The sequence below is a fragment of the Neovison vison genome, chromosome 13 (genome assembly GCF_020171115.1).
Source record: "Neovison vison isolate M4711 chromosome 13, ASM_NN_V1, whole genome shotgun sequence".
Taxonomy (NCBI): Eukaryota; Metazoa; Chordata; class Mammalia; order Carnivora; family Mustelidae; genus Neogale; species Neogale vison.
Genome location: NC_058103.1, coordinates 87,060,725 through 87,086,653, shown reverse-complemented (window position 1 = coordinate 87,086,653; position 25,929 = coordinate 87,060,725). Strand labels below are relative to the sequence as shown.

Below are 25,929 nucleotides of genomic sequence, written 5' to 3'. Positions count from 1 at the left end.
TTTCTAAACATGGAGCCCTGCCTGCTTCTTTCAGATTGGCCCTGCTTGGAGGGGTGCATATTTGGGTAAAGCCTGAAGTTTAATACCCACAGTGGCCACGAAGGGCTAAGCCTGCCTCAGACTCTTCACTCAGACTTATCTAGGCAAGGAAGGAACCTTCACAGAATCGTGGGATTTTAGAGCTGGAAGTTCTTCCCTCAGGCCCAACACCTTCCCTTTAACACCAAACTCACCAGCAGGCCAGGTACTTTTTAGAATAGCCCATGGTTCTACCTTTTCCCTGGAGCTGAGATTCTTACCCCCCACCCCACCCCCATCAGGATAGCCCCACAGTTCCCACAGAATCCTCCCTGGGCCCCTCAGCAAAGCATGAGGAATGCAGAGAAAAAGGGCTTGTCCTCTGCTTGGGGTGGAGGGTCAGGAGGGAGGAGGGCCAGTTTGTCAGCTTTGGAGCCATCATCAGGGGCCAGCTGGCAAGACTGCATGCTTGCTGATTCAGCCCCAAGAGGCAGAACAAGCAGGAGGACCCACCACTTGGCTGCTGAGGACAGTGGCAGTTAACCTTGCCTGTTAACACAGCAGTCTGGAGGGCCAGTGGGAGGAGGATTCCAACTGGTACAATGCTCAAAGTTAGAAAGGCTTTTGTGCATATTTGACCAGGACAGTCCCAGCACATAATATATGACTGCCATGCAAGCAAAATTTTTAAAATTACCCCCTTTCACTACCCATCACTACTACTCTTTTAGATACCAATTTCTGTGGTTACTTGGTATATATAGTTCCTAGTCTGACAGCAAAGGCTGAAGGGTGGGGTTCCTGAGCCCCTGCCCTGGCCCTATGGGGCCTTCCTTCTCTGCCCCTGCTCCCCGCTGATTGATCTGGACACACCTCTAGTACCCAGCACAGGAAGGAGTAGAGGTCTGGGCTCTGGACTCTGTGGGGAGCCTGGGAGGCTCAGCCTGGCCTCCAGATACCTCCAGAAGGGTAGCGAGAGGGCCAGGAAGCCCTCTGGGGCTGATCCAAGGTAAAAGACAATGCCAAGCCCCAGCCAGGCCTGTCCTAAAGCAGACTTGAAGCTGCTTGCTCGGTAAGAGCCGGCCTTGGGACAGGGCACACACTTCTTAAATAGTTGCCGCATAGTGTTGGACTTTCCCCTCTTAGGTGGGCCAGGGAGACAGCAGGGACTGTAGAGTGGAGAATCCAGGAAGCCAGGACATACACCAAGGCAAGGTAACTCATTAATAATCATTAAAACTACAACCACACTGTTCATCGACTACTAATATCATCGCGGGCTGTCTCCTTATATGTGGGGACAGGCTCCAGCACAATCCAGCTACAGTCCTCTGAGGATGTCACATTCCAAGGAATGACACGCCAGACTTGCCTTCCCCTGGGACCCAAAGGACCCCAAAAAAAGGTCCAAAGGACCTTTGCCTTTGAAGGAGCCCTCCTTCCATGGCGGCTAATGGGGACCCTGATTCAACTCTCTCCTCCCTTCCTCTACTATCACATGCTGTTCCCCAAGGTAGAATGCAAACTCCATGCAAGCCCCAAGAGTTCCTGGAGCCTAGGTGTCCAGAGGGTTCCTGGGCCAAGGGGCGGAACCTCTCCCCGAGTGAGGATTAGCTAAGGGGTTGAAGCCTGCAGCTGGTGCCTCCACTCCACTGAAGGGCCCTTCATTTAGTTCCTGGCAAATGATTAACAGGAAGGCCCAGCAGCCAAGCACCCGAGGCCTGTGCTCCTGAGAACTTTGTGGAGCGGAGCCACCATGCCCAACCCCCAGGCCGTCCCTTAAGAGAACAATAGCCTCCATCTTGTTCAAGCCATGCTTATTTTGAATATCTGTCACCCACAACCAAACCCAATCTCCACCGGTAGAAGTATGTGAATACTTCTTGTTGCTGCTCCACTTACTTCCAAAAATAATTTGAGACAACTTATGGTCAATGACAAATAAATGATGGAAGCATGCAGGCAAGAATAAAGAAATCAGAGGCATATCATAAAAACGGGGTAACACTTTTTCCAGAAAATATGCACTGAAGGAAATTATTATACCTGCATACATTATTTTGCATCTAACTTCTGTGCCATGGAGTCAAGTAAGGACCACCTGCTGACTTAATGTACCTCTCATCATCAGTGTGGGTGATTGGGAGAAGAAGGGTCCACCAGGGTTGCCACTGGTAGGTTACAAAGCAAACTCTTTGTTTCCAACAGCATTATCCCACAAGGACCAAGTAAATCACAAACCTGCCTTGGAGGGGCGGCAGGCTGGCTCAGTCATTAGAGTATGCGACTCCCGATTTCTGGGTTGTGAGTTTGAGCCCCGTGCTGGGAGAAGAGATCACCTAAAATAAAATCTCGGGGCATCTGGGGGGCCCAGTCGCTTAAGTGTCTGACTTTTGCTTTCAGTTCAGGTCGTGATCGCAGGGTGGTGGGATTGAGCCACAGAGGGCTCTGCGCTCAATAGGGAGTCTGCTTGTCTCTCTCCTTCTCCCTCTGCCCCTCCCCCTGCTCACACACACTCTCTTTCTCAGATAAATAAATAAATCTTTAAAACATAAAAGAAAACGGAAAAACTGGGAAAAAAACCCAAACAAACCTGCATGGGATGGCATGCTCTATATGGCCCACTTGTCCCATCTTCTTCTCTTTCTACTGTTTTCCCAGCAGTGTCCTAGAGGGACTGTATCCTACAGTGCTCTTGCACTCTGCCTGCCAGTTGGTTTGACTATTGGGAGGCCCTAGTTAGGGGACCATGAGGTAAGAAGAGAGAGATGCTAGAGTATTTATTCTTCAATACCATCATGGAGGTCAGTGGCTACATCCCTTTATCTTCAGCCCCATTTCCTGCCAGGCTCTCTCACTGCTGTAATTCTCGATGGGCTCCAGGAACAAATCCAAACCCCATCCCATCAGAAGCAGGGATAACAGCTTTCCCACTATTGCTGGTCCTTGAGTACTTCACCATCCTATATCGGTCCCTTTTAATCCTGTCCCTGCCATCATAAATTATCCCTCCATTAAGTCTCATTTACGGTCGCTGGTTTCCTGCTAGGAACCCAACTGATTAACAGATGATATCTCTGTTAGGAATGAACTTTGCTTCAAGTAACAGAAAGCCTGACAAACAGTGGCTTAAACAAGACAGGGATTTTTGTTTGTTTGTTTTTTTCACATAATGAGAATTCTGGGGGTAGCAGTTCCAGGTTGGTGAGGTCATTTTTTCCCCCTTTTTAAATGAAACCATCATTTTCCTTTATTTAACCTTTCCCAAGCAAAAATAAAACAAAACTGTGTGTTCTTTACATTTTCTTAAGTCAAATCAAGTTTCTAACAGGGTGAAGAGTCAATATACAAACTATTCAATGGAAATTACATGAAGCCACTCTAAAAATATCATTAGTGTGAATCCATTTGGAGTCACGTTCTTAAGAACAAATAACTGGTGAAACTCAAAGATCAGCTCTTCATTCACCTTCAGCTTCCTCACAACCATAGTAAGATTAGAATTTTGGGGAGCTGGTTGATGATCATGAGATGTGATAATATGGTAGATTTTTGGAATGGTATAGTCACCAGCTTCCCCATGATGGCTGCTTTTCCTTGGAACTGTTTTCCCTCCCAGGAAAAAACTGTGTATGATGTTGTCATACAGCCAGGCTCTTCCTGCATTTCTGTTCTGCTTTCTCTTAGCATATTAACTCTTATCTTTCTGTTTTCACTTCATGGTCACAGGAGGCTGCCCACATCCAGACATCACATCTATCTCTAACTTGGGAAGCAAGGCAAAAGGCCTAGGCCAACTGTGTCTCTTCCACCTCCATCTTTTCTAGACTTCTGTTTGGGTCACGACCAGATCAAATGGCCACTCTCAGATGCAAGGGAAGCTGTCATGACTGGGCTGAGAAAAGTGTGAGGCACTGCTTGGGGCAGGGCACATAGCCATCGCAGGAAATCATCTTGTTAGCAAAGGAAAGCAGGAGTCATTAGCATTCCGTAAGCCATGAGTCCTGATGACTGCAGTGAAGTTAATTCGGCCTGAAATTCCCCAGCCCAAGATGACTGGGAACAGGTAACTGAGACAAGCTGGCCCACAGTAGTTTCTGCAATTAAAGGTGAGGATATGGATGGAAGACAGTTAAAAACCCAGTGTCCCTAAGATGGCCTGGGGCCCTGTTTCCCCATTCAGTGAGAGTCATGGGGAAAAGCCCTAGATACAGTCAGAAAACTGCTCTGGAAATTTGGAAATTTCTCAACGGCCGTCTCAAAGCTTCCCCCCGCCTCCGTGTGGCCAAGCTGCACTCAGTACTTCTGTGGACCCACTCAGTCCCACTGTGGGTACTGCAGTTTTCTTTCCCTCCCGGCTGTCTTCACCCACTTGGTGGGGGATGACTGGGGACAAGAATCTCATCTTATTTGTGACCCCACTGCCCAGTTAGTGTCTGGCTTATAATAGCAAACACTCAATAAAGGTTTATTGGCTGAGTCACTAAGTGAAGGACTACAATAGAGACGAAGGGCTGGAGTGTGTTCTCAGTCTTCCCCCAGTCTCCCCCCCAGGACGCTGTGTGACCCTGGGCAAAGAACTTCTCTGAACCTTGGTTCCTGGCCTGTCACCTGAGGAGCTGCACTGGAAGATCTCCAAAATGTCTTCTCATTCTGACATTCAGTGATTTTTTTTTAATGATTTTATTTATTAATTTGACAGAGACACAGCAAGAGAGGGAACACAAGCAAAGCAAGTGGGAGAGGGAGAAGCTGAGATCTGACCTGAGCCGAAGGCAGACGCCTAACAACTGAGCCACCCAGGTGCCCCAGCATTCGGTGATTCTTAACTCCCACCACAGACAAAGGAACACCTCTGGACTTATTTCTTTGGACTGAGACATTAGCTATCTAGATCTCTCCGGTCAAAGTGCACAGACAGCAGATGGGGAAGTTACCATAATAAAAAACCCACTGGCATTACCGAGGAAAGTTCTCTGATGTTTACAATTAGCTGCTCTCTGAGAGAAGTTTCTGGGGCGGGGGCACACAGGACAGGTAGGAAAGAAAGTCTGAAACAGAGCATACAGTCCGGGTACTTTGGGACTGCTTGAGATTCTACGAGAAATAGAGAGGGGGCGAGGAGTCTGGATAACTGGGAGAGAGGGGACATAGAGACAGTGAGGAATTATGGGGACACAGAAAGCCATCAGAGAATATATCAGTTCCCCTTGGGTGTCTAGCAGAATAACTGAGCAAGAGGAGCCAGACTGTGGATCGCAGAGAGAAAGAGGGGCAGGGATGGGGCCAACACCCTGACTAGTGGCCTGATGGGAGGTGGCTCTGCACAGCAGCTTGTCAGGATGCTACCTGGAGCCATTGGCCTTCTGCTGTGACACCCAAGGGGACGGTCCTCAGGGTCCCTGCACGACTGAAGCTGAACAGAAGAGAAAAGGACCTATCCTCTCCATGCTTTCCAAATCCCCCCCTCCACTAGACCTGTGCAGAGAGTCAGACCCGAGGCAAGTGGCATTCTTCCCAGGATGCCTACTTTTGTCTTTTTGCATAACCTGTCATGTTCTCTCCCCCTCACAGATATTTTTGCCCTGAGTATAATGGCATTACTTTATTATTAGTCACCCTCCCTAAGTGATCTTTTTTTTTTTTTTTTTAACCCCAGGTACATTGGATTAATCACAATCCTGGGTCTATAGCCCTCTCTCCTCTTTGATCCAGGCATGGCCCACCTTTGTGGTTATTTGTGTTTAGTTAATTATTTATTTCAAAACAATATAAGTAACGCCCATGAACACCCAGGGCTAGAAATGAAATACGGACAGACCCATATTCACCTATGAGTTCTTCCTATGTCCTATCCCTTGCCTGCCACCCCACTACCTGCCCTTGATTTTCTAAAATTTGATCTCCAAATCTTATAAAGTATCACGACAATGACCAGAGTTGGTTCTCCGGGAGCACGCCCAGCCAGTCCTTCTGATGCATTCATGCTCACAGAAGCCTGAGTCTCAGGCAATGACATGTGTTAATGGCACTGTAGCCGGGGCCACCCAGTTGTAATGAAGTCACGTAACACACACATATATTTCACATTGTTTTAAAATTTTGTCTAAGCCAGGATTTCCCAACCTTGGCACTACTGACACTTTGGGCTGGATCCTTCTTTGTTGTGAGGGGCTGTCCTGTCTGTTGTAGGATATTTAGTGGTGTACCTCTACCCACCAGATGCTGGGAGCTGCCCTGTCCCTGCCCCCCCACCCCACCCCCCATTGTGACAGTCAAAAATATCTCCTGGGGGAGGAGACAAAAACCACTCCTGCTTGAAAGCCACCAGTCTGAGCAAATATTTGGCAATACTCAGTTGAACAAATTCTGCAACTCAAATGCCCTAAGACAACATCCATGCCCATTTGTGCTGTGCGCCGGGCTACGCAGTGTGGTCCTGAAGCCAGCAACCCGCACACCTGGAAGCTCATTAGAAATGCTGAATCTCAGGCCCCACCCTGGTCCTGCTGAATTGGGATCTGCATTTCAACAAGATCCCCAGACCATTCCTGAAATTTGAGAAGCTCTGACACAGAGATGACACAAATTCTGCTTCTCTGAAGAATGTCACCCAGATGCAGTGTCTCTCAGTGGGGAGTTTTGGGTCGGGACAATCCTATTGTTGCAGGACATCTCTGCCCCATCCTTATTAAATGTCCACAGCACTCCCCAAGCTCCAGACAATCAGCAATACGCTCATCTTCCAGACACCCTCTGGGGAGCAGGAGAGTGTTTTCTTACAATGAGAGCACTTTGACAGTGGCGCTGCCTCAGTCTGCAGACATCCAGGAGGCAAGGAGAGAGACAGAAGTGAAAACAGCTCCAGGGCCTTTCCGTCACATCTTCAAGGTGGGAGGGCTATGGTGCCAAGGGCTGAGCACTCGCCCCCTGGGGCCGAGAGGAAAGCGTCAGAGCTGGGCACAGGGAGGGGAGGAGGGGAGCAGGAGCTGTGACCCACAGCCCAACCAGTTAGACCAGCTGGGGCAGTTCCCCCTGGTCCTGGCAGCCTTGATAGATAGCCTCATCAGGATAAAGCAAATGAGTGAAAATAGCTTGGCATCTACGAGGTGTGTCTGAGGTACTGAAGGGAATGCATCCAGGTGGGATGTGGGAGGTACCCATTCTGAGCCCTGCCCCCTTCTCACCTGGGACAATCTTCAGGATTTCCCCCAGCCCAGAAGATAGCTAACTCCATGCACATCTGGGAAACTTGAGACGCCAGGGGGGAAGAGACCTAGCTTCCAGGCTGCAGCTGGATACTACCCTACACTGGGAGCAGAAGGAGCTGGGCTTGCCCTCCAACCTTCCTGTTGGCCAGGCACTTGAATCAGGGGCTACCCGGCCAGATCCCCCCCATCCCTCCCCCAAACTTCTACCATTATGACTCCCTGCAGCCCCACAGACCCCAAGAATACTTACTCTCTTGCCCACCTGCATTAGAAGTGCTGTTCCTTCTGGCTAGAAAGCCCTTCCTTACCTTCCAGTAACTCCCAGTCATTTTCCAAGACCTCTCTTGGAAGCACTTTCTGACAAGGTCATGAGTTGGCTGTTCTCTTTTCCACATTTCAGTCAGTCAGTCAGTCAGCTAACCGGTGTTTGTTGAGCACCTGCCTTGGGCCAGGTCCCGAGAATTTTTTTTTTTAAGACTTTATTTATTTGACAGAGAGAGAGAGACACAGCAAAAGAGAGAACACAAGCAGGGGTAGTGGGAGAGGGAGAAGCAGGCTCCCCACTGAGTGGAGAGCCCAGTGTGGGACTCCATCCCAACATCCTGGGATCAGACGCTTCATAGACAATAATGCCCCAGGTCCTGAGAATCTGATGAGGACCAATCTCGCCACATCTCGCCTTGTGGCTCTTACACATTCCTGGGAGGAACTCAGGGGAGTGGTGGAAGGCAGAGAAGGCAGATCTGATCTCTTTGTTCGCAGCTGAGGAGGAAACTGCAGCCTGTAGACTGGAGGGATAAACCTCTCTCAGACCTGTGTGATGGGTCTGCCCCATGACAGCCCCGTAGCTAATGCCGTGCACTGTCCATCCCCTGCAAACACCTCCTCCCCACCCCCACCCCTGCCACCCCTCAAATGCCACAGCTGGTGACAGAGACCACCCATGGCACATCTCCCTGTCTCCATTCTGAGGATGCCCATCACCTTCCCTAATTCCTCCCAAGGGGCCTGGATGGAGACTCAGAAACAGGATCAGGTTGATCCACATCTGTCTTTTGGCTCTTAGGGGAAGATGTTTTTCTAACTTGACTGTCTCCAGACTCTCTTCTCCCTGCTTCAGTTTGGAAGCCTGTGTTGGAAGAAAGGCCCTGAAACTTCCTAGAGGCAATGTGTCCTGAAGTCCTCTGTGAAGAAGGGAAGCTTGTGTGGTTTTGTCCTGGCCCAAGAGACTGGGCTTCGCATCACGGGCAAGTTCAAGTCCAGCAGGGAGTCTCGGATTCGGAAATGGGAAGAATTCTTCCAATGTTGCTCGAGAAGGGTCCCAAATTCATATCTCCTGCTGGCTCTCAGGTTCAGAACTGTTTTAAGAAAGAAAAAATGTTGGCCAATTCTAGGGAGGACCCACACCTTCAGACAAGGTCAACAACAACAACAAAAAGCTGGAAGGGAGGAGGGTAGAGTTGGGAACAGAGACCTCGCTTAGCTCTTCTCTGAATCATCCCACTTCTAGCCACAGTCAGCTTCTCACGGTGCGATCCAAACAGCTCCATGTTGGCTCCCACATCTAGCCAAACTAAGTTGTTTCCCAACATCCCATCCTCTCCCAGCCTGAGCCTGTGGGCCCCTGACCTCTGGCCTTTCCTTGGAAGAGCCTTGCAGAGCCCAGGAATGCCTCCCATGGCTGGGCCCCTCAGAATGTCAGAAGGGAACTTTCTACAGCCTGCCCTAGGACCCAGGAGGCAAATCTGGGAGAGGGAGCAAGGAAGCCTGACTGGCAGAGAACCAACGAGAGCACGAACATACCCACCCTCAGCCATGCTGTCCCCCTGTCAGCTTTCCCACATTGCTTAACCCAGCCAAGAACCATCCCAAATATCGTTCTCCTATCATGGGATCATCTCCTCCTCGCATAAGGACAAAGAGGCCTCACCGCTGTGGGGCCACATGAACACAAGTGATGGGGACTCTACCCGCTCCTCCATCAAAACCTCTAGGCCCAGGGCCACAGCCAGCAAACACCGTGCTTTCTGTGATTTAGAAAAAGGAGGCTCCTCTGCGTAGAAGGACTTTAGAAGGATCTCCCCTGAATGATCCAAGCAGGAAAAAGTGTCCCATCTGTACCTCTGGACTGGCTCTCTTGGGCATAGCATAATTTGTTCAACTATATATGTGGCCCTGGTTCAGCACCCCCTTCCAAAGCCTCCCCTAGGTGGTCTGGGAATCTTCCAGAGTGCTTGTACTCACCAATGAGTCTTACCCACAGTTACCCCCCAGCCTCCACCACGCTCTTCCTTTCCTGCTTCAGTTCCCTGATTGATGGCTCTACCTCTGAGGCCACTGGAGGATATTTCCCGTCTGCTGGAGACTGCTGGGAGGGTGCTGATGTCCAGGCACAGAGTAGCCCCAAGGCCTTCCTAGAGCACAAAACTCTGGTCAGGATAATGGCAGGGCAAAACAGCCCCAATGTGTTCTTCTTAATAGCTACAGTTTATTTAGCTCTGCGTCTACCCAGTTTCTCAACAGCACTGCCATATGATTGCTTCTGTTCTCAGCTTGTGGTCCATTCTGAACTTTTGTTTTTGTTGTTGTTTCTTCGTTTTTTGTTTTTGTTTTTGTTTTTGTTTTTTTTCTACCTGATGCATTGAAGTTGATAACTGGTATTGTTTTATTCAGCATGTATTTTTTTGCATATATCAGCATGGAAGTTCGGGGTCAGGAAATTTCTAATGGTTTGAGAAGACCTATGAAAAGTAAGGTAGTTCTGCCAAAGAGCAGAAACATCATTCAGAAAAGAATTTCCACGGAATTGAAGAGAGAGAAGTCCTGCTCCTTGGAGCTTTCCCTAATACCCTGTCAGCAACAGCTACTGTGAGATGTAACTGGGTAGCAGCCAGTAGTCTCCAGCCCTGGGCTAATGCATCTTTTCACCCTTCACCTCCCTTCCTCCTGCAAACACAAGATGGTTTGGATTAATACGCTCCCTTCTCATTGGTCCTTCTACCTCAAGACACCTCATCACTGGTAAAGACAAGATGCAGCTGCTGCCCTGATTGGCTGATCTGTTGCTGGGGTAAAGGCCAGCAGGGTGATTCTGCTTTCCCAGATGTGGTCTCCTTCAGGCCCTGAAGATACACACCCCCATTCAGTCTCTCTTGACCTTCCTCCTACCCCCAGATAGCCCCTCCTTCCTCTTGTGGTTGCACAGTAAACAATCACGCCATCCAAGGGTTCCCTGGGGAGATCCAGAGGTTTTCGTCTTTGCAGTGGTTAGTGTGCGAAAGTAGGATTTCATATAATCCATGAAGGCAAAATTGGGGGAAATCAGCCTTTGATAATCAAGAACACATACACTTCCACAATACCAAACAAGAGGTCATAGATTTTCTGACAACTAAATCCCTCTGACAGCCACTAATGCAGATTAAGTAGGGCTTTTGCACGTAAAGTAAATGTGTAAAAACACAGGGCTTCCTAGTCCCCAACTGCTACCAGTAGCCACTGTGCCTGAAATCCCACCACTAAGACTTATTCCTTTATAAATTTTCTTCTCCTGGGGCCAACTGATAAAATACAAAGAGCCCAAAGTCTGTTCTGAAAGATGTGCGAAAAGCATGAACTCAAGTGAGTTTAAAGACACCAATATGTTTTAGGACCCCCTGTGATAGGCAGAATTGGGGTCCCTAAAGATGTCCATATCCTAATCCATGGAACCGGTGGCAAAAGGGACATGGCAGATGTGATTAATATTCAGGACTTTGGGATAGAAAGGTTAGACTGGATTATCTGGATGGGTCCAAAATAATTACATGAACCCTTAAAGGCAGAAAGATTTTCCTAACGGTGGTCAGAGAAAGAGACATGGTAATATAGAAGCCAAATCAGACTGATGCTTTGTTGCTAGCTTTGAAGATGTAGGAAGGGGGCCACCAGTGAAGGAATACTTGTGAATGCTTCTAAAAATAAGAAAAAAAGGAAACAAATTCTCCCAAAGGGCTTCCAGAAACACAGTCCTACCAACACCTTGTTTAACCCAGTGAGGCTTGAGGCAGACTTCTGACCTGCCAAACTGTAATATGATAAATTTGTGTTGTTTTAAGCTACTAAGTTTATGGTATTTTGCAGCAATAGGAAATGAAAATAACCCTTCCTTAGAGATTCAAAATACACGTTGGCATATTAAAGAGACGAGGGAGACTTTCAGTAAAGATACAAGTTTAAGTCGGCATTTCAGAAACTTATTTGAAAACCACACCTGGGATGCCTGGGTGGCTCAGTCAGTTAAGCATCTGCCTTCAGCTCAGGTCATGGTCCCTTGGTCCTGGGATGGAGTCCCATGTCGGGCTCCTTGCTCCTCAGGGATCCTGCTTCTCCCTCTGCCTGCTGCTCCCCCTGCTTATGCTCTCCCTCTCTTTCTCTCTCTGACAAAGAAATAACTAAAATATTAAAAAAATAATAAAAGGAAACCACACCTTTAGTCCCCTGTAACATCTACTAAGCATCTTAGAACATGATATGGAAAATACTGCTGTAAAGCATTAACTGTTACTAACATCTTAGTGTGACTTAGTTCCTGTTTTCAGTGTGATAGCTAGGTGAGAGAGAACAGGACACAGGACAGGCAAGTTTTAGCAAGCCGACACGGAGCTCTAAAGGGGTGAACTCTGGGTACAGGAAGTCAGTGGAGAGAGTGGGAAATAGAAAGGAAGTGGACACAGACTAGAGAGAAACTTCAGCTGTGACAAGCCTGTGTTGACATGCTCAGTAGTTTGTGCCAAATCTTCCCTACCTTTCAGGTTGACCATCTTCGCTATAAAATCTGCCCTGACCTCCTCCTCTCCCCCAGGCCTGGGCTGGAAGGTCCTTCATGAGCCTCCATGGCCCCTGTGTTTGTTCAGCTCTGGCCGTGGCAGCAATATAGTGAAATTGCCTGTTTATTTGTCTGTCTCTACCACTAGCCTGAAGTTGCTGGAAGACAAGGGCTGTGTCTGGTTCACTGTTCACATCTTCCGTTTCCCACCCATGCTCGGCACATGGAAGTACTCAGGCTGAGCCTCTGTCCTCCCCTTTTTGGACCAGAACTGTAAATGAGATTATTCCTTTATTTATGACCAGTGAGTGCTGTTGAGACCCGTATCACCACTCAGCCACAGTCCAGCCCAACAAGAACTAACCTTCCCAGTAAGACCACAGAGTACCTTCTGTCATACCTTTTTAAAAAAAACCTGTCTCCCTTCTCTGGTGAAACAGAGTTTAGTCTGAAAGTGTTCCATGTTGGACCACAGTTTGTAGAGCTTCTGTAGAGGCTATAAGGAAGGCAGGTCAAAAGAGCACATGCTACATCTTCCAAGATGGTTTATAGGAAGCAAACGGAATTAAGGGTTGTATGTGTTGAATAGGACACTCCGGGGAAAGGAAACGAGGGCTAGGTCAGTACAGGTGTGAGGTGAGAGATAAAACAAGCCAGAGAGAGAATCCCCTACACCACCTCTCCCACAATCCCGGAAGTCTTCTTGGACGAGAAACACTTAGAAGTAAAGAGAAACCAAAATTTCCTGTGGGGAACCACCCCTTCCCCTCTCCCCCCACCAAGATGAAACACATGATTTGGGCCTGGATGGTTAGAGCCCTAAATCTGCTAGTTCCAGGAAGGGGGCGGATTGGAGGGATAGTGGGAAGTAGGCAGATGCGAGTGACTTCTGAGTCTGAACTTGAACCTGGAAGGACAAAGTCCTATAGCTGTCACTCAGTGGAGAATGACAATAAACTACCATAAAGAAGAGCAGAGGTGAGAAACAGAAAGGGTCCCAGTTCTGGTGCCACCACATGAGTCCTGGGTTAAGTGTCGTCTGAAGTCTTTTATATATGAGTCAATAAACTCCCCCCCCTTTTAGATTTTATTTATTTGAGAGAGAGAGAAAGAGAGAGCGCGAGCGCACAAGCAGGGGGAATGGCAGTTAGAAGGAGAGGCATAGGAAGAACTGGCTCCCCGCAGATATGGAGCCTGATGAGGGACTCCGTCCCAGGATCCCAGGGATCATGACCTGAGCCAAAAGCAGATGCTTAACCAACTGAGCCACCCAGGTGCCCCTAAACTCCCTTTTCTGAGGAAGTCAGTTTAAGTTGGATTCCCATTCCATTGCAATCAAGAGTCCTGATGATGTAGAAGAAAGAAGAGCTTACATAGTATGAGAAAATGGTGGAAGGGCACTCAGGTGGCTCAGTGGGTAAAGCCTGCAACTCGGGGATTTACGTTTGAGCCCCATGTTGGGTGTAGAGATTACTTAAAAATAAAATCTTTTTAAAAAATGGTGAAGAAACCTGAAAACCAAGAGGCAAGGAGTAGTGAACACCTACTTCCAGCTCTCCTCTCTAGGAACTGCCACCTCTCCCCACCCCCAAGTTCACAGGAGGAGGGCTCCCTTGTAACTGGGTTTTGTTCAAAAGACCCTGCTCCCCCGGCCTCAACTGAGCCCACCGTATTTTCTTTCTCAGGAAACTGGAGCTGGGACTAAGAGTGCAGTGCCAGTGGAGGCTGGTATCCCGAAGATGAAAAGACGCCAGATCTTGGGATGCGAGGCATCGCTGTATTTTCTGCCTGTGGACTGTGCAGTAGAGAGAAAGGCAATACATCACATTACAGATGAGAAATTTGAAAAGTCAGAGAGACTATATAGCTTTGCCTAAGGTTGCACACTTGGTAAGTTTTTCACAGAACTAGAGTCTAGCTTTTCTGAATTCAAAAGTTAGGCAGGGGGGCGCCTGAGTGGCTCAGTGGGTTAAAGCCTCTGCCTTCAGCTCAGGTCATGATCCCAGGGTCATGGAATCAAGCCCCGCATCGCGCTCTCTGCTCCGCGGGGAGCCTGCTTCCTCCTCTCTCTCTGCCTGCCTCTCTATCAAATTGTGATCTCTGAGTGTCAAATAAATAAATAAAATCTTAAAAAAAAAAAAAAGTTAGGCAGGAAACAGCGGGATCGGGGCGCCCCAAGAACTCTAGACCTGTGAGTAACTTGAGCCAGACAGCAAGGGGTGATCACAGCCTGGCCAACCACCCAAGAAGAGTCAAGAAAATCGAAAGGACGCAAACTCGGGCTCCCAGCTCCATGGGGAGTCTGCTTCGCTCTCTGACCTTCTCCTCGCTCATGCTCTCTCTCACTGTCTCTCTCAAATAAATAAATAAAATCTTTAAAAAAAAAAAAAAAGAAAGGACGCAAACATATCTTTCTGTGTTCAAAATATCAAAGAAATCCTGGTGCTTAAAGTGTCCCTTCGCTCGGCTCAGAGACTTGCTTTACAGCACTTCCCGAGAATTTACACCGCCTCAACCATAGCAGTCGGAGCAGCCACGGACTCCCCGAAACTGCAACTCCCATTATGCATCGCGACTGCACGGACTAAACCCGGGATAAACTACAAGCCCCAGAATTCTTTGGGAGAGAGATACGCTAGTACGAAGGGGCGGAGGAGCGTATTCACGTCGGCCGCGCGGGACCGTTAAATTTGAAACTTGGAGGGTTTGTGGTGGCTGGTTTGCCAAGGAGTCGGGTGCAAACTTTTGTCCCTCTGGTCGCTTTGTTACCTCTAAGGGCAGGTTGCGGAAGGAATTCCAGGCGGTCTGCAGCCCTGAAGAAAGGCCTGCGGCAGGAAGTGGGCTTGAACCGGGAATGCAGGATGGCGGCGACGAAGAAGGAAGGGGGTGCTCTGAGGTGGGTACCGGAGAAAGGCTGCCGGGAACTGTGCCTGCGAGACCCGAGGATGTAGCCGGTGACAGTCTCTGCTCAGTGCAGTCCAGAGGAACACGGTCGGGAGAAGAGTGGGCCTGGCTGGAGCCTCCTTCCTCCTGGAGTCGGGGGCGCAAGTGTTGGAGGTGAAGACAGGGTTAGTTAGCATCGACCTCACTGGGGTGAGGGCACGGGAGAACCCAGCTGCATCCAGCTTCAAAGCAAAGGAGGCTGTGCGATCCCAATGTACAAAGAACTTGGAATTTGTAGTGTGGTCTGTGTATCTCCGCTCAGCCATTTTCTAGCTCTTTGATCTTGGACTCACTCGTCTTAGGATGGAAAATGCTGGTGGGTGGGGGACGGCCCTAACTGGGTGATGGGCATTAAGGAGAGCACTTGAGGTAGTGAGCACTGGGTGTTATATGCAACGGATGAATCACTGAATTCTACCTCTGAAAGTAGTAATACTGTGTATGTTAATTGAATCTAGATAAAAAAGGATAGCAGAGATATAATAAATTGCTACTTAAATATTAAAATCATACTGTAATCTTATAAATAAAATCACACTGTTATCTTTTAAAAAAATATGGAAAATGCTGATGAATTCAAAGTATGTGTAAGGTAACTGCCTCCAAATAAGTGCCAAATGGTAGGTGCTTCCATGTCAATGGCATCATTAAAAATATAAAAAGCCCTTCTCTGCATGCTTGCTGCATATATATATATATATATATATATATAAAACTCAGTTCTTCTAGGTTGGAAATCTGTATGCATTTTTAAAAAAGATTTTATTTATTTATTTGAGAGAGAGTGAGATAGAGCATGAGCAGGGGGAGGGGCAGAGGGACAAACAGACTCCTCGCTGAGTGGGGCACCCTAGGTGGGGCTCCACCCCAGCACCCTGAGATCATGACCTGTGCCAAGTCAGATGCTTAAACTACTGAGCTACTCAGGTGCCCTGAGGTATGCATTTTCATTATGGGGTACACTATACTTAGATAAATGCGATATGGAGAACTCTTTAGCTTACGCAACAAATATTTATTGATCACCTACTAAGCGCTAAATATGGCAAATAAACAAAAGACACAAAAATCCCTACCCTTGTGAAATTTAAGTTCTGGGGTGGGGTGAGGGTGGGTGCAGCAGACAAGAAACAAGATCAATAAACTTAAGTTAAATGGTCAGTACGAAAAGAACTAAAACTGTGGGGATTAGGGGCATTGATGCAATTTTAGATATTTTTGAACAGGGGGCTCACTGAGAAGGTGTCTTTTGGGTCAAGACTTGAAGGAAACTGCTCTGAGTTAGACTCCCTGCTCACCATGGAGTCTGCTTCTCCCTCTCCCTCTGCTGGTCCCCCTGCTTCTTCTCTCTCTCTCTCAAATAAATAAAATCTTTTAAAAAAAGACTTGAAGGAAACTCAAGAGTCAGTCAAGCACATATCTGGGGGAAGTACAGAGATTTGAAGGGTGAGGGTTGGGGGAGGGAGCTGCATCTGGCAAGTAGTTGGAGTCAAGTGAACCAGAAGAGCAAAAGGAAATGAAGGATGAGGTAGAGGTGAGGATGCAAAGATTGTAAGGACTTGGCTTTTACTCTAGTTCAAAAGTCAGTGGAAGGTTTTGAGCAGAGGAAAGACAGGATCTGATATTAGTTTCAATAGGATCACTAGCAGCAGTGTTGAAAAGACTAAGGCAGAAGAGGATGAAAGCAGTTATGAGGTTACTGAAATAATCCAGGCAAGAGAAGATGGTAGCTTGAGCCAGACTAGAAACATTGGAGATGACAGAAGGTTGATTTCTGAATCTGTTTTGAAGGTAGAGCCAACAGAATTTGCCAGGTAACTGGAGGTGGGGGATAAGGAAAGGGGTGTCAAGGTTGGCACTGAAGATTTTTGGCTTGAGCAACTGGAAAAATGAAATTGCCATTTATTTGAGATGAAGGAACACTGGGAGGAGCAGGTCTGGAAGGAGACGAGACAAGCAAGGAGGGAGGGGAGCAGTCCCAGCTCAGTTTGGGACATTAGGTGAGGTAGTTTAATTGCTTTTTTCAAAATTAAGAAAAGAAATTCAGATGAACTCAGCAGACATTTATTCAGTGCTCCCTGGAGACAGTCTATAATATTAGACCATAAGGTTGTAAAAATAAATGACATGGCCCTTACATTTATAAGATTCACACATATAGTTAAAAAAGATGTGAGTAGTTACAACCTAAATTATTAATCACTTATAGTTAACCTTCTTGAGAGTTTTCAGCTCTCATCTAAACTAAGGTCACTTACTAAGTCACTTAGTAACTTTCACTTCATTTCAAAGATTAGTGCCTATCTGTTTCTCTGTTTTAAACCCAGAGATGGCGTCTCTCAGCCAGAAGTAAGCTTTTGTCTGATAGTTGCAGAGCTCTGAAGTTCAGAGCACATACCCCATAAGGTGATTGCCTCCAAAAAACTTGTGGGAATTTCCCCATCCACAGGCTGGGGGCAGTTGTAACCAATAAATCATATTTTTGTCTGCTTGTGCTCTGGGCTACCTGTATATACATATAAACTTCAGTTTTAAGTTATCAGTTGAAACATGGTGTGTTGGTCTGACAAACTGCTAATTTTTTTTTTAAGATTTTATTTATTTATTTATTTGAGCCTAAGAGAGAGAGAAAGCACACACAAGCAAAGGGAGGAGCAGAGGGAGAGGGTTAAGCAGACTCCATACTGAGCGCAGAGCCCAACGTGGGGCTCAATCCCACAACTCTGAGCTGAAATCAAGAGTCAAATGCTTAACCAAGTCAGCCACCCAGGTGCCCCTGTTTGCTAATTTTAAACTAAATGAGATGATGCATTTAGTGCTTTTTATCTACTTTGCCAAATTTATAATTTTTCTCCTTCTTTTGTTCCTTAAATTTTATTCTTATAACTGTCCTCAGTACCCTAGTTACATTCTCTCTTCTGTTAGGCAATACTACAGCCATAAACTTGGAAACCAGGTTACAGAAAGGCTCAGACACTTAGGAGTATAAGAACACTACTAATGTGCCAGCCCACCATATTCAGCCCAAAGATCATGAATAATCACTTATTTGAAAACATTTATAATAATCTGTATATACATATAAGTATGAAATTTACTTTCATTTCTCTTCACAGTGAAGCCATGTCCTTGGAAGGAGATGAGTGGGAACTGAGTAAAGAAAATGTCCAACCGTTACGGCAAGGGCGGATCATGTCCACACTTCAGGGAGCATTGGCACAGCAAGAATCTGCCTCTAACACTACTCTTCAGCAACAGAAACGGTGTGTAGAGTGGTGGGGGGTGAACCTGTCATCATTCATCTCCAACTGTAGTTGGTAATGAAGATGTGGATCCATGCCTACTGGCATTAAGAAGTACTTTTCAAAATTTGATAGTGTGAGAATCTGTTCCCCACCTGCTTTTTCATCACACAACAGCTACTTAAAGATCTGCTCGAGTATGATTGAGAACAAGAGCTATAGGATTTCATTTAATTATGGAGCAGTCAAACTCTTGTATCAATAGAAATAGATCTTATACAGAACAGTGAGAAACAAGGGAAGTATCATATTAAACAATATTTATCAAAAGTGTTATATCATGCTGGATCCCTAAATAGAATTAACTCTTGAATAGTAATCAGTTAAAAGAAATTGCTTCCTTGGATTCTGAGTACTAAGAGAGAGTAAAATCTTCTATCTTTTTTTTTTTTAAGATTTTATTTATTTAGACAGATAGAGATCACAAGTAGGCAGAGAGGCAGGCAGAGAGAGAGGGGGAAGCAGGCTCCCTGCTGAGCAGAGAACCCAATGTGGGGCTCAATCCCAGGACCCTGGGATCATGACCTGAGCTGAAGGCAGAGGCTTTAACCCACTGAGCCACCCAGGCGCCCCCGACTGCTGATTTTTATCAGTAGTGTCTTAGATTTTAGTTTTCCACCATTTCTGCAGGTAATGGCCTCATTATCTCATACCTAAATCACCATATTAACTTCATAATGGTGGTTCCTTTTCTAATTTCTTTTATTCTTAAAATGTTACTTAATTGATCTTTTTAAATCTTTACTTAACATATTCAAGATACTCTCCAATTAAAGAACCAGTAGTGGCTTGAGCAGATGGAATCCAAAGTCTTTTAGTTTAGTTATATTTCTTTTAAGTAATCTCTGTGCCCAGTATGGAGCTTGAACTCATAACCCTGAAATAAAGAGATGCATGCTCCACAGACTGAGCCAGCCAGGCACCCCAAGTCTTTAAATTTATATTTAAAACAAGACCTTCTTCTCCAGTAGACATTCTAACGTAGTGTTAGACTACTACTGACCTCCTGACAATATGTCAGAAGGAAGATCTTTTGCTCCTGGACCATGGTTGTGTGTTTGTATGTATATCATGGTAAGGTTAATCCCTTACTATGCCTATCTCCATTTATTCCTGATACAGTTAGTATCAGGAGCTAGTGTTAGTAACTCTCCCACTTTTACAACTTTATTCAACATTGATTTCTTGGAAATCTTGGAAAAATCCCCCCCTTTTTTTTTTCCCCCAAATTTTATGGTTCCTTCAGAATCCCACCTTCTGATGCTGCTTCTGTGATACCTCCTTTTGACTTATCAAAACCTTTATGATCCATTCTTGGCAACTGTGATATACTATCCTGCTTTGTATTGTTAGTTAATTTTCCCTTTGTATACTTTGTCTTTCTTATTATAGATTCCTTTGCATCAGTAATTATTGTATAGTTCTTTGTATCAGATATAACCCTTTATACATTTTTTATTAATTTTTTATTTTAATTTTACTTTATTAATTTCTATTAATGTAAATTGTTTATTACCTAGTACTTCCTATCATTTATGGAGTACTTATTATGTCTAAACACTTTATAGTAAGAGTAATCAACCTAGTAAATTAGGTAAGTACTACAGTAGTCCTGCCTGATCTGTGGTTTCACTTTCCTCAGTTTCATTTACCTGCTGTCATCTGTGGTCCAGGAGCAGATGATAGTCCTTCTGACATATTGTCAGGACGTCAGTAGTAGTCTAACTCTGCGCTAGAATGTCTACATCATTCACCTCACTTCATCTCATCATGTAGGCAATTTATCATCTCACATCATCACAAGAAAAAGATGAAAGATGAGTACAGTATAATAAGATAGTTAGAGAGACCACATTCACATAACTCTTACTATAGTATATTGTTACAGTTTTTCTATTTTGTTATTGTTGTAAATCCCTTACTATGCCTAATATATAAATTAAAGTTTATCATAGGTATGTATGTACAGGAATAAAACATAGTATATATAGGTTTAAGAAGTATCCTCAAATTCAGGCATCCATTGGGGATCTTGGAAATTATCTTCCTGCAGATAAAGGGGGGACTTCTTTATTTTTATTCCCAATTTACAGATGAGGAGACTGAAAACAGAATTTGAACTGGTTGTCTAATGTCACTGTGCTATTGATTAGTAGAGCTGCTAATTTGAACCTAGGGAGTTTTTTTCCAGAGTTCTAAACTGCTGTGTAATTCTGTTTTTCTATTTCTATGTTGTTTTGGAATTTATCTAATTTCCCCATGTTTTGTCCTTCCTGTTATATTATCAGGCAGAATCTTGATTATTTCTATTTTTCTTCCTGTTTAACAAACCCTCAAGCTCCAGCGAAGTTATTTGGATTGATGCTAAAAAATGAATAAAATTAAATGAATAATGAATGAATATGAATAAAATTCATATTAATAAAATTGAATAAATAAAAAATAAATGAAATGAATAATAAATGAAGTAAATAAATAATATAATAAATGAAATAAATAAATGAATTGAATAAATGAAAAATGAATAAAATTAAAAAATGAATAAAAATGGAGGTGATGCTTGTTTATTTGGCTATTTATTTCTTTTGCTAATGCTAACATTTTCTGTTTAAATTTCAGGGCATTTGAATCTGAAATTCGGTTTTACACTGGAAATGACCCTCTGGATGTTTGGGATAGGTGCGTCTTTTTTTTATTTCACAAGGGCACTAGAAACTTAACGGATGAGTCCTTACGGCCATGCCTCTTAAATTAGGGTGTACGGAGCAGTGTGTCAGAATACAAAGTGGTATCTCCCTCTCTCTCTCTCTTTTTTTTTTTTTAAAGATTTTATTTATTTATTTATTTGACAGACAGAGATCACAGGCAGAGAGGCAGGCAGAGAGAAGGAGAAGCAGTCTCCCTGCTGAGCAGGGAGCCCAATGCAGGACTCAATCCCAGGACCCCAGGATAATGACCTGAGCTGAAAGCAGATGTCCAACCATCTGAGGCACCCAGGTGCCCCAAAGTGATATCTTTGAGAGAGACAGACAGTGTTTCTTCCTGAGGTGTTCGTAACTGAAGAAATTTCAAATTTGTGGCATGCAGCTGAGAGCTACACCCTTTTATCCCCATACCCATTATTTCCCAGAGGCACATGTTAGCAAAATTTAAGAAATATAGGCTTAGGACATGTCATTGAGGGCATCTAAATAAACATACTTTCAAATTAGATATTTTTGCTTAAGAAAGTCAAGAATGGGTCTTGGTGCAAGAATAAAAGTACACATTAAACTTTAAAATTCTTTTTGAGTGCCTGGGTTGCCCAAAAAGTGGCTCAATTGGTTGGGTGTCTGTCTTCGGCTCAGGTCATGATCCTGGAGTCATAGGATTGAGTCCCATGGCTAGCTCTCCGCCCAGTGGGAAGTCTGCTTCTCCCTCTCCCCCTGCTCTTTTTATTGCTCACTCTCTCAAATAAAATCTTTAAAAATCAATCAATAAATAAAAGTTTTCTTTTCTTTTCCATTCAGGTATATTAACTGGACAGAGCAGAACTATCCTCAGGGGGGGAAAGAGAGTAATATGTCAACATTATTAGAAAGAGCTGTTGAAGCACTACAAGGAGAAAAACGATACTATAACGATCCACGATTTCTTAGTCTTTGGCTCAAATTGGTAAGTCTTTCTCAAGTCTGTTTGAGTTTAACGTATTATGCCAGGTGATTTTCTCTAGAGCTTTCTGGTACATACCAAAAAAAAAAAAAAAAAAAGGCAAAACCTGAGCTATTTAGTAGGTACTAAACTAAACAATTAATACATACTCAATATTTGTCAAATTTGCTCTATTTAAAGATGGATTTTAATGGAAGTTGGGTTTTTTTTTGGCCCCGTTAAAAGTGATCATAAGGCCTGTATACCTCCTCATGGAAGTGGATTATTTATTTCAAATATAACTGGGCCATGCAACTGTACTGGGAGAGGATCTGTAGGAGCCAACACATGGCAGTAGTATGATTGTTAGTGAAAAAGAAAAAGTTTTCCAGGTGATTCTAGTATCCCTTTGTCCCCTTTCTGAGAATCAATACCATGAAAAGATAGTGTTTTTTATGTAGTATATTGCTACATCTAAAAATATCTGCCTGTCCACTTTATATTATCTCGTTTGACATGTAGTTCTTTTATTTCTAGAACACTCTTGAGGCTTTTTTTTTTTTTTATGAAAATATCTTCAACTAAGATAATGACCAAAATTTCTTAGGTATTAATTTCATTGCCTTTATCCTAAAAGAGACAAGAAAAAGTAAGTGATTTAAAAAAAGAGAGAGAGGGACGCCTGGGTGGCTCAGTTGGTTAAGCAGCTGCCTTCGGCTCAGGTCATGATCCCAGCGTCCTGGGATCGAGTCCCACATCGGGCTCCTTGCTCGGCAGGGAGCCTGCTTCTCCCTCTGCCTCTGCCTGCCTCTCTGTCTGCCTGTGTTCGCTCTCTCTCCCTCTCTCTCTGACAGATAAATAAATAAATAATCTTTAAAAAAAAAATAAATAAAAAATAAAAAAGAGAGAGAAAAGAAAGATAAAGTAAGTGATAAATATTTAGAATAGAATGTTAGATAATAGATAATTAGATAATGGATAACTGGATACTTATAAAAATAAATTCTTTTTATTAAAAAACCAATAAATATAGGGGCGCCTGGGTGGCTCAGTGGGTTAAGCCGCTGCCTTCGGCTCAGGTCATGATCTCAGGGTCCTGGGATCGAGTCCCGCATCGGGCTCTCTGCTCAGCAGGGAGCCTGCTTCCCTTCGTCTCTCTCTGCCTGCCTATCTGCCTACTTGTGATCTCTCTCTGTCACATAAATAAATAAAAAATCTTAAAAAACAAAAAACCAATAAATATAGATAATTATATTTTAAATTATTCTAAATAATAGAATATTTACAACAGCCATTGTAATATAAAATATTGACATTTGAAATTGATAAAATTTTTGGCTAAAATATATCTCTTGAGACCTTATCTTAAACCTCAAATATCATTAATAAAGGGAATTAGGTGAGTCCTGAAGGCATAAGCTATCTTGGTTTCCATAGGACATTTGACATATCTTGGCATCATTATTGACAAGTTGGAAGAATTCTCTTTGGAGTGTTAGTGATAAGAGTTTATGTCAAAGGATGGCACCCAAGGAATGCTAAACAGATTTGTTAGCATGGAGACTATGGTCCCTGGTAGCTTACAAATAGATTTTTTTCTTCATTCCATCCTATATAATATTCTTATCCTAAATAATGTTCTTATATGTAATTTACCTAACGTTTGGACTAGATAAATCTCTAAAGTAATTCTTTATCTCAGGATTCGATGATAATATTTAGTTGGAACTACTGAAAGTAACAATTAATTGGAATAATTTTGCTGTTCACAAATGCTAACCTGGTGCTGGTATTGAAGAATAGTGATATTATTATAACATAAAAAGCATAGTCTAGACCAAAACTACTGGAAGAATGGTCTGCAGACTGTTCAACATATGTAAAAGTTCAGAGCAAGCATTTCGAAGTTTTGTTAACAAATTTGACTTTCCCGCAACATCCAAACACATCATTGTATTTCTAGTGATTTGTTTTTATTATATTTTTTTAAAAATACCAATCAACAATAGGGAAAAAAAAAATACCAGTCAACAGGGTGCCTGGGTGGCTCAGTGGGTTACGCCTCTGCCTTCAGCTCAGGTCATGATCTCAGGGTCCTGGGATTGAGCCCCGCATTGGGCTCTTTGCTCAGCGGGGAGCTTGCTCTGCCTGCCTCTCTGCCTACTTGTGATCTCTGTCTGTCAAATAAATAATTAAAATCTTTAAAAAACAAAACCAAAAAACAGTCAACAATGGAATGGAAACTTGAAACTCACACACACCAAAACTAGCTTCTTTCCCATGGACAGTCTGAGAAGCGCTGTTCTAGACAACTCTCAGAGTCAAATGATCAGCCCTAGAATGATCAGCAATAATCTGAACTTTGTAGATGGTTAACAGGATGCATGATGAACTATTTTGCTGTTTTGTTTTTTTTTCTTTATGTAATGGTCAAGAAGAGTAACAGTTGGCTTCCTCACACTACTTTCTTTGCTTTGCAGAAAAATTTCTCTAAGAATTATTTTTGTAAGGGGTAACTACAATCTAGCTAAGGAAAAAATTGTTCTTGGGCAGTATCCAGGATTTCTAGTTAAAAGTGTAAAATTGTTTTAGTTGTCTTGTTAGGGATTACCAGAAAGATTTGTTTAACTCTTGTATATATTAATCTAACCATGTGGTCCTTTTATTTATGTTATTTCTTAAGTAATCTCATTTAGCACTCTAGAATAACCTGATCTTTTTTGGCTTTTTCAGGTTGAACCAGAGCTATTTAGAAAGCCATTAACAAGTACAGTCAATGTTAACCTTTATTTATATAGTAATAGATGTCGAGGACTGTATCTGATACTGATAACATGTTCAGAATTAGAACTTGAATTGCTATCACAAAGGAGAAAACATCACTCATTTGGATAAGCAGAAAACTCCATTTATTGAATTGCTATACAATTAAATTATAAAATACTATTTGTTTTTGTTAGAGATAGAAATGGAGCATTTCATTTATTCAGTTTTCTACCAGACCCTATCTAGAGATTGGGATATAGTGGATAGTAATATTTTGTGCCTTTGTGGAGCTTACTTTATTGGGAAAGACAGATATTAAGCATTTAATTGTCACAAAAGAGAAAGCAGGAAAGTATTGAGTTGTGTAGGAGAGAATACATAAAAGGAGGACTTAACCTAGGCTAGACAATCAGGAACAGATAAAGAGGAGAGAAAATGTTATCTAGTAAATAAATAGGAGAAAATGTTAGTCTCCTTTGTGGTATAAGAACTCCTAATTACAACACTGAAATGCCATTTTTGTATGAAAATAAAATTGGGTATTTTCTGTGCAATTAGTATTTGGGAATAAGTACTAGCACTTTAAATTTGTACAACACTCTTAGAAAGCAAGTTGTTGCTTTTTAGAGTGATTTAGGGTGATTCAGTCCATTAGGCGTCTTAGGCTCAGGTCTTGATCCCTCGATCCTGCGATCGAGCCCTACATCAGGCTCCCTGCTTCTCCCTCTGCCCCCTGCTGCTCCCCCTGCTCATGCTCTTTCTCTCTCTCTCTCTCTCTCTGTCAAATAAATATATAAATAAAAATCTTCTAATAAAAGGGAAATTTGTTACTGTTTAACATAGTTCTATTTCTAAGACTTTATTTAAGGGAGTAATATGAAACATGAAAGGTTGTGTGCATGAAGATATTTGTTATAGAAATTATTGTAATGGGGGGGCACCTGGGTGGCTCAGTGGGTTAAGCCGCTGCCTTCGGCTCAGGTCATGATCTCAGGGTCCTAGGATCGAGTCCCGCATCAGGCTCTCTGCTCAGCAGGGAGCCTGCTTCCTCCTCTCTCTCTCTCTGCCTGCCTCTCTGCCTACTTCTGATCTCTCTCTGTCAAATAAATAAATAAAATCTTTAAAAAAAGAAAGACATTATTGTAATGGGGCAAAGTAGAAGCTGTCTATCCAAAAAAGAGGGAGTGGCTAAATGATGGAAGATTTCTGGGTGGAATATTTTTTACTTATCTAAAAATAATAACGAATAACC

General features: G+C 43.8%; 1 protein-coding gene across 1 annotated transcript in view; it reads left to right on the top strand.

The window, feature by feature from the left end:
- The first annotated feature begins 14,706 nt into the window (after nt 1-14,706).
- The window catches only part of BUB1B (BUB1 mitotic checkpoint serine/threonine kinase B), a 48,403-nt gene continuing 37,180 nt past the window's right edge, over nt 14,707-25,929 (top strand). The window contains exons 1-4 of the mRNA XM_044229878.1: nt 14,707-14,932; nt 18,096-18,242; nt 20,901-20,960; nt 21,791-21,935. Coding sequence (XP_044085813.1) covers nt 14,898-14,932; nt 18,096-18,242; nt 20,901-20,960; nt 21,791-21,935 — 387 coding nt within the window. The 5' untranslated portion in view covers nt 14,707-14,897. The remainder of the gene's footprint in view (nt 14,933-18,095; nt 18,243-20,900; nt 20,961-21,790; nt 21,936-25,929) is intronic.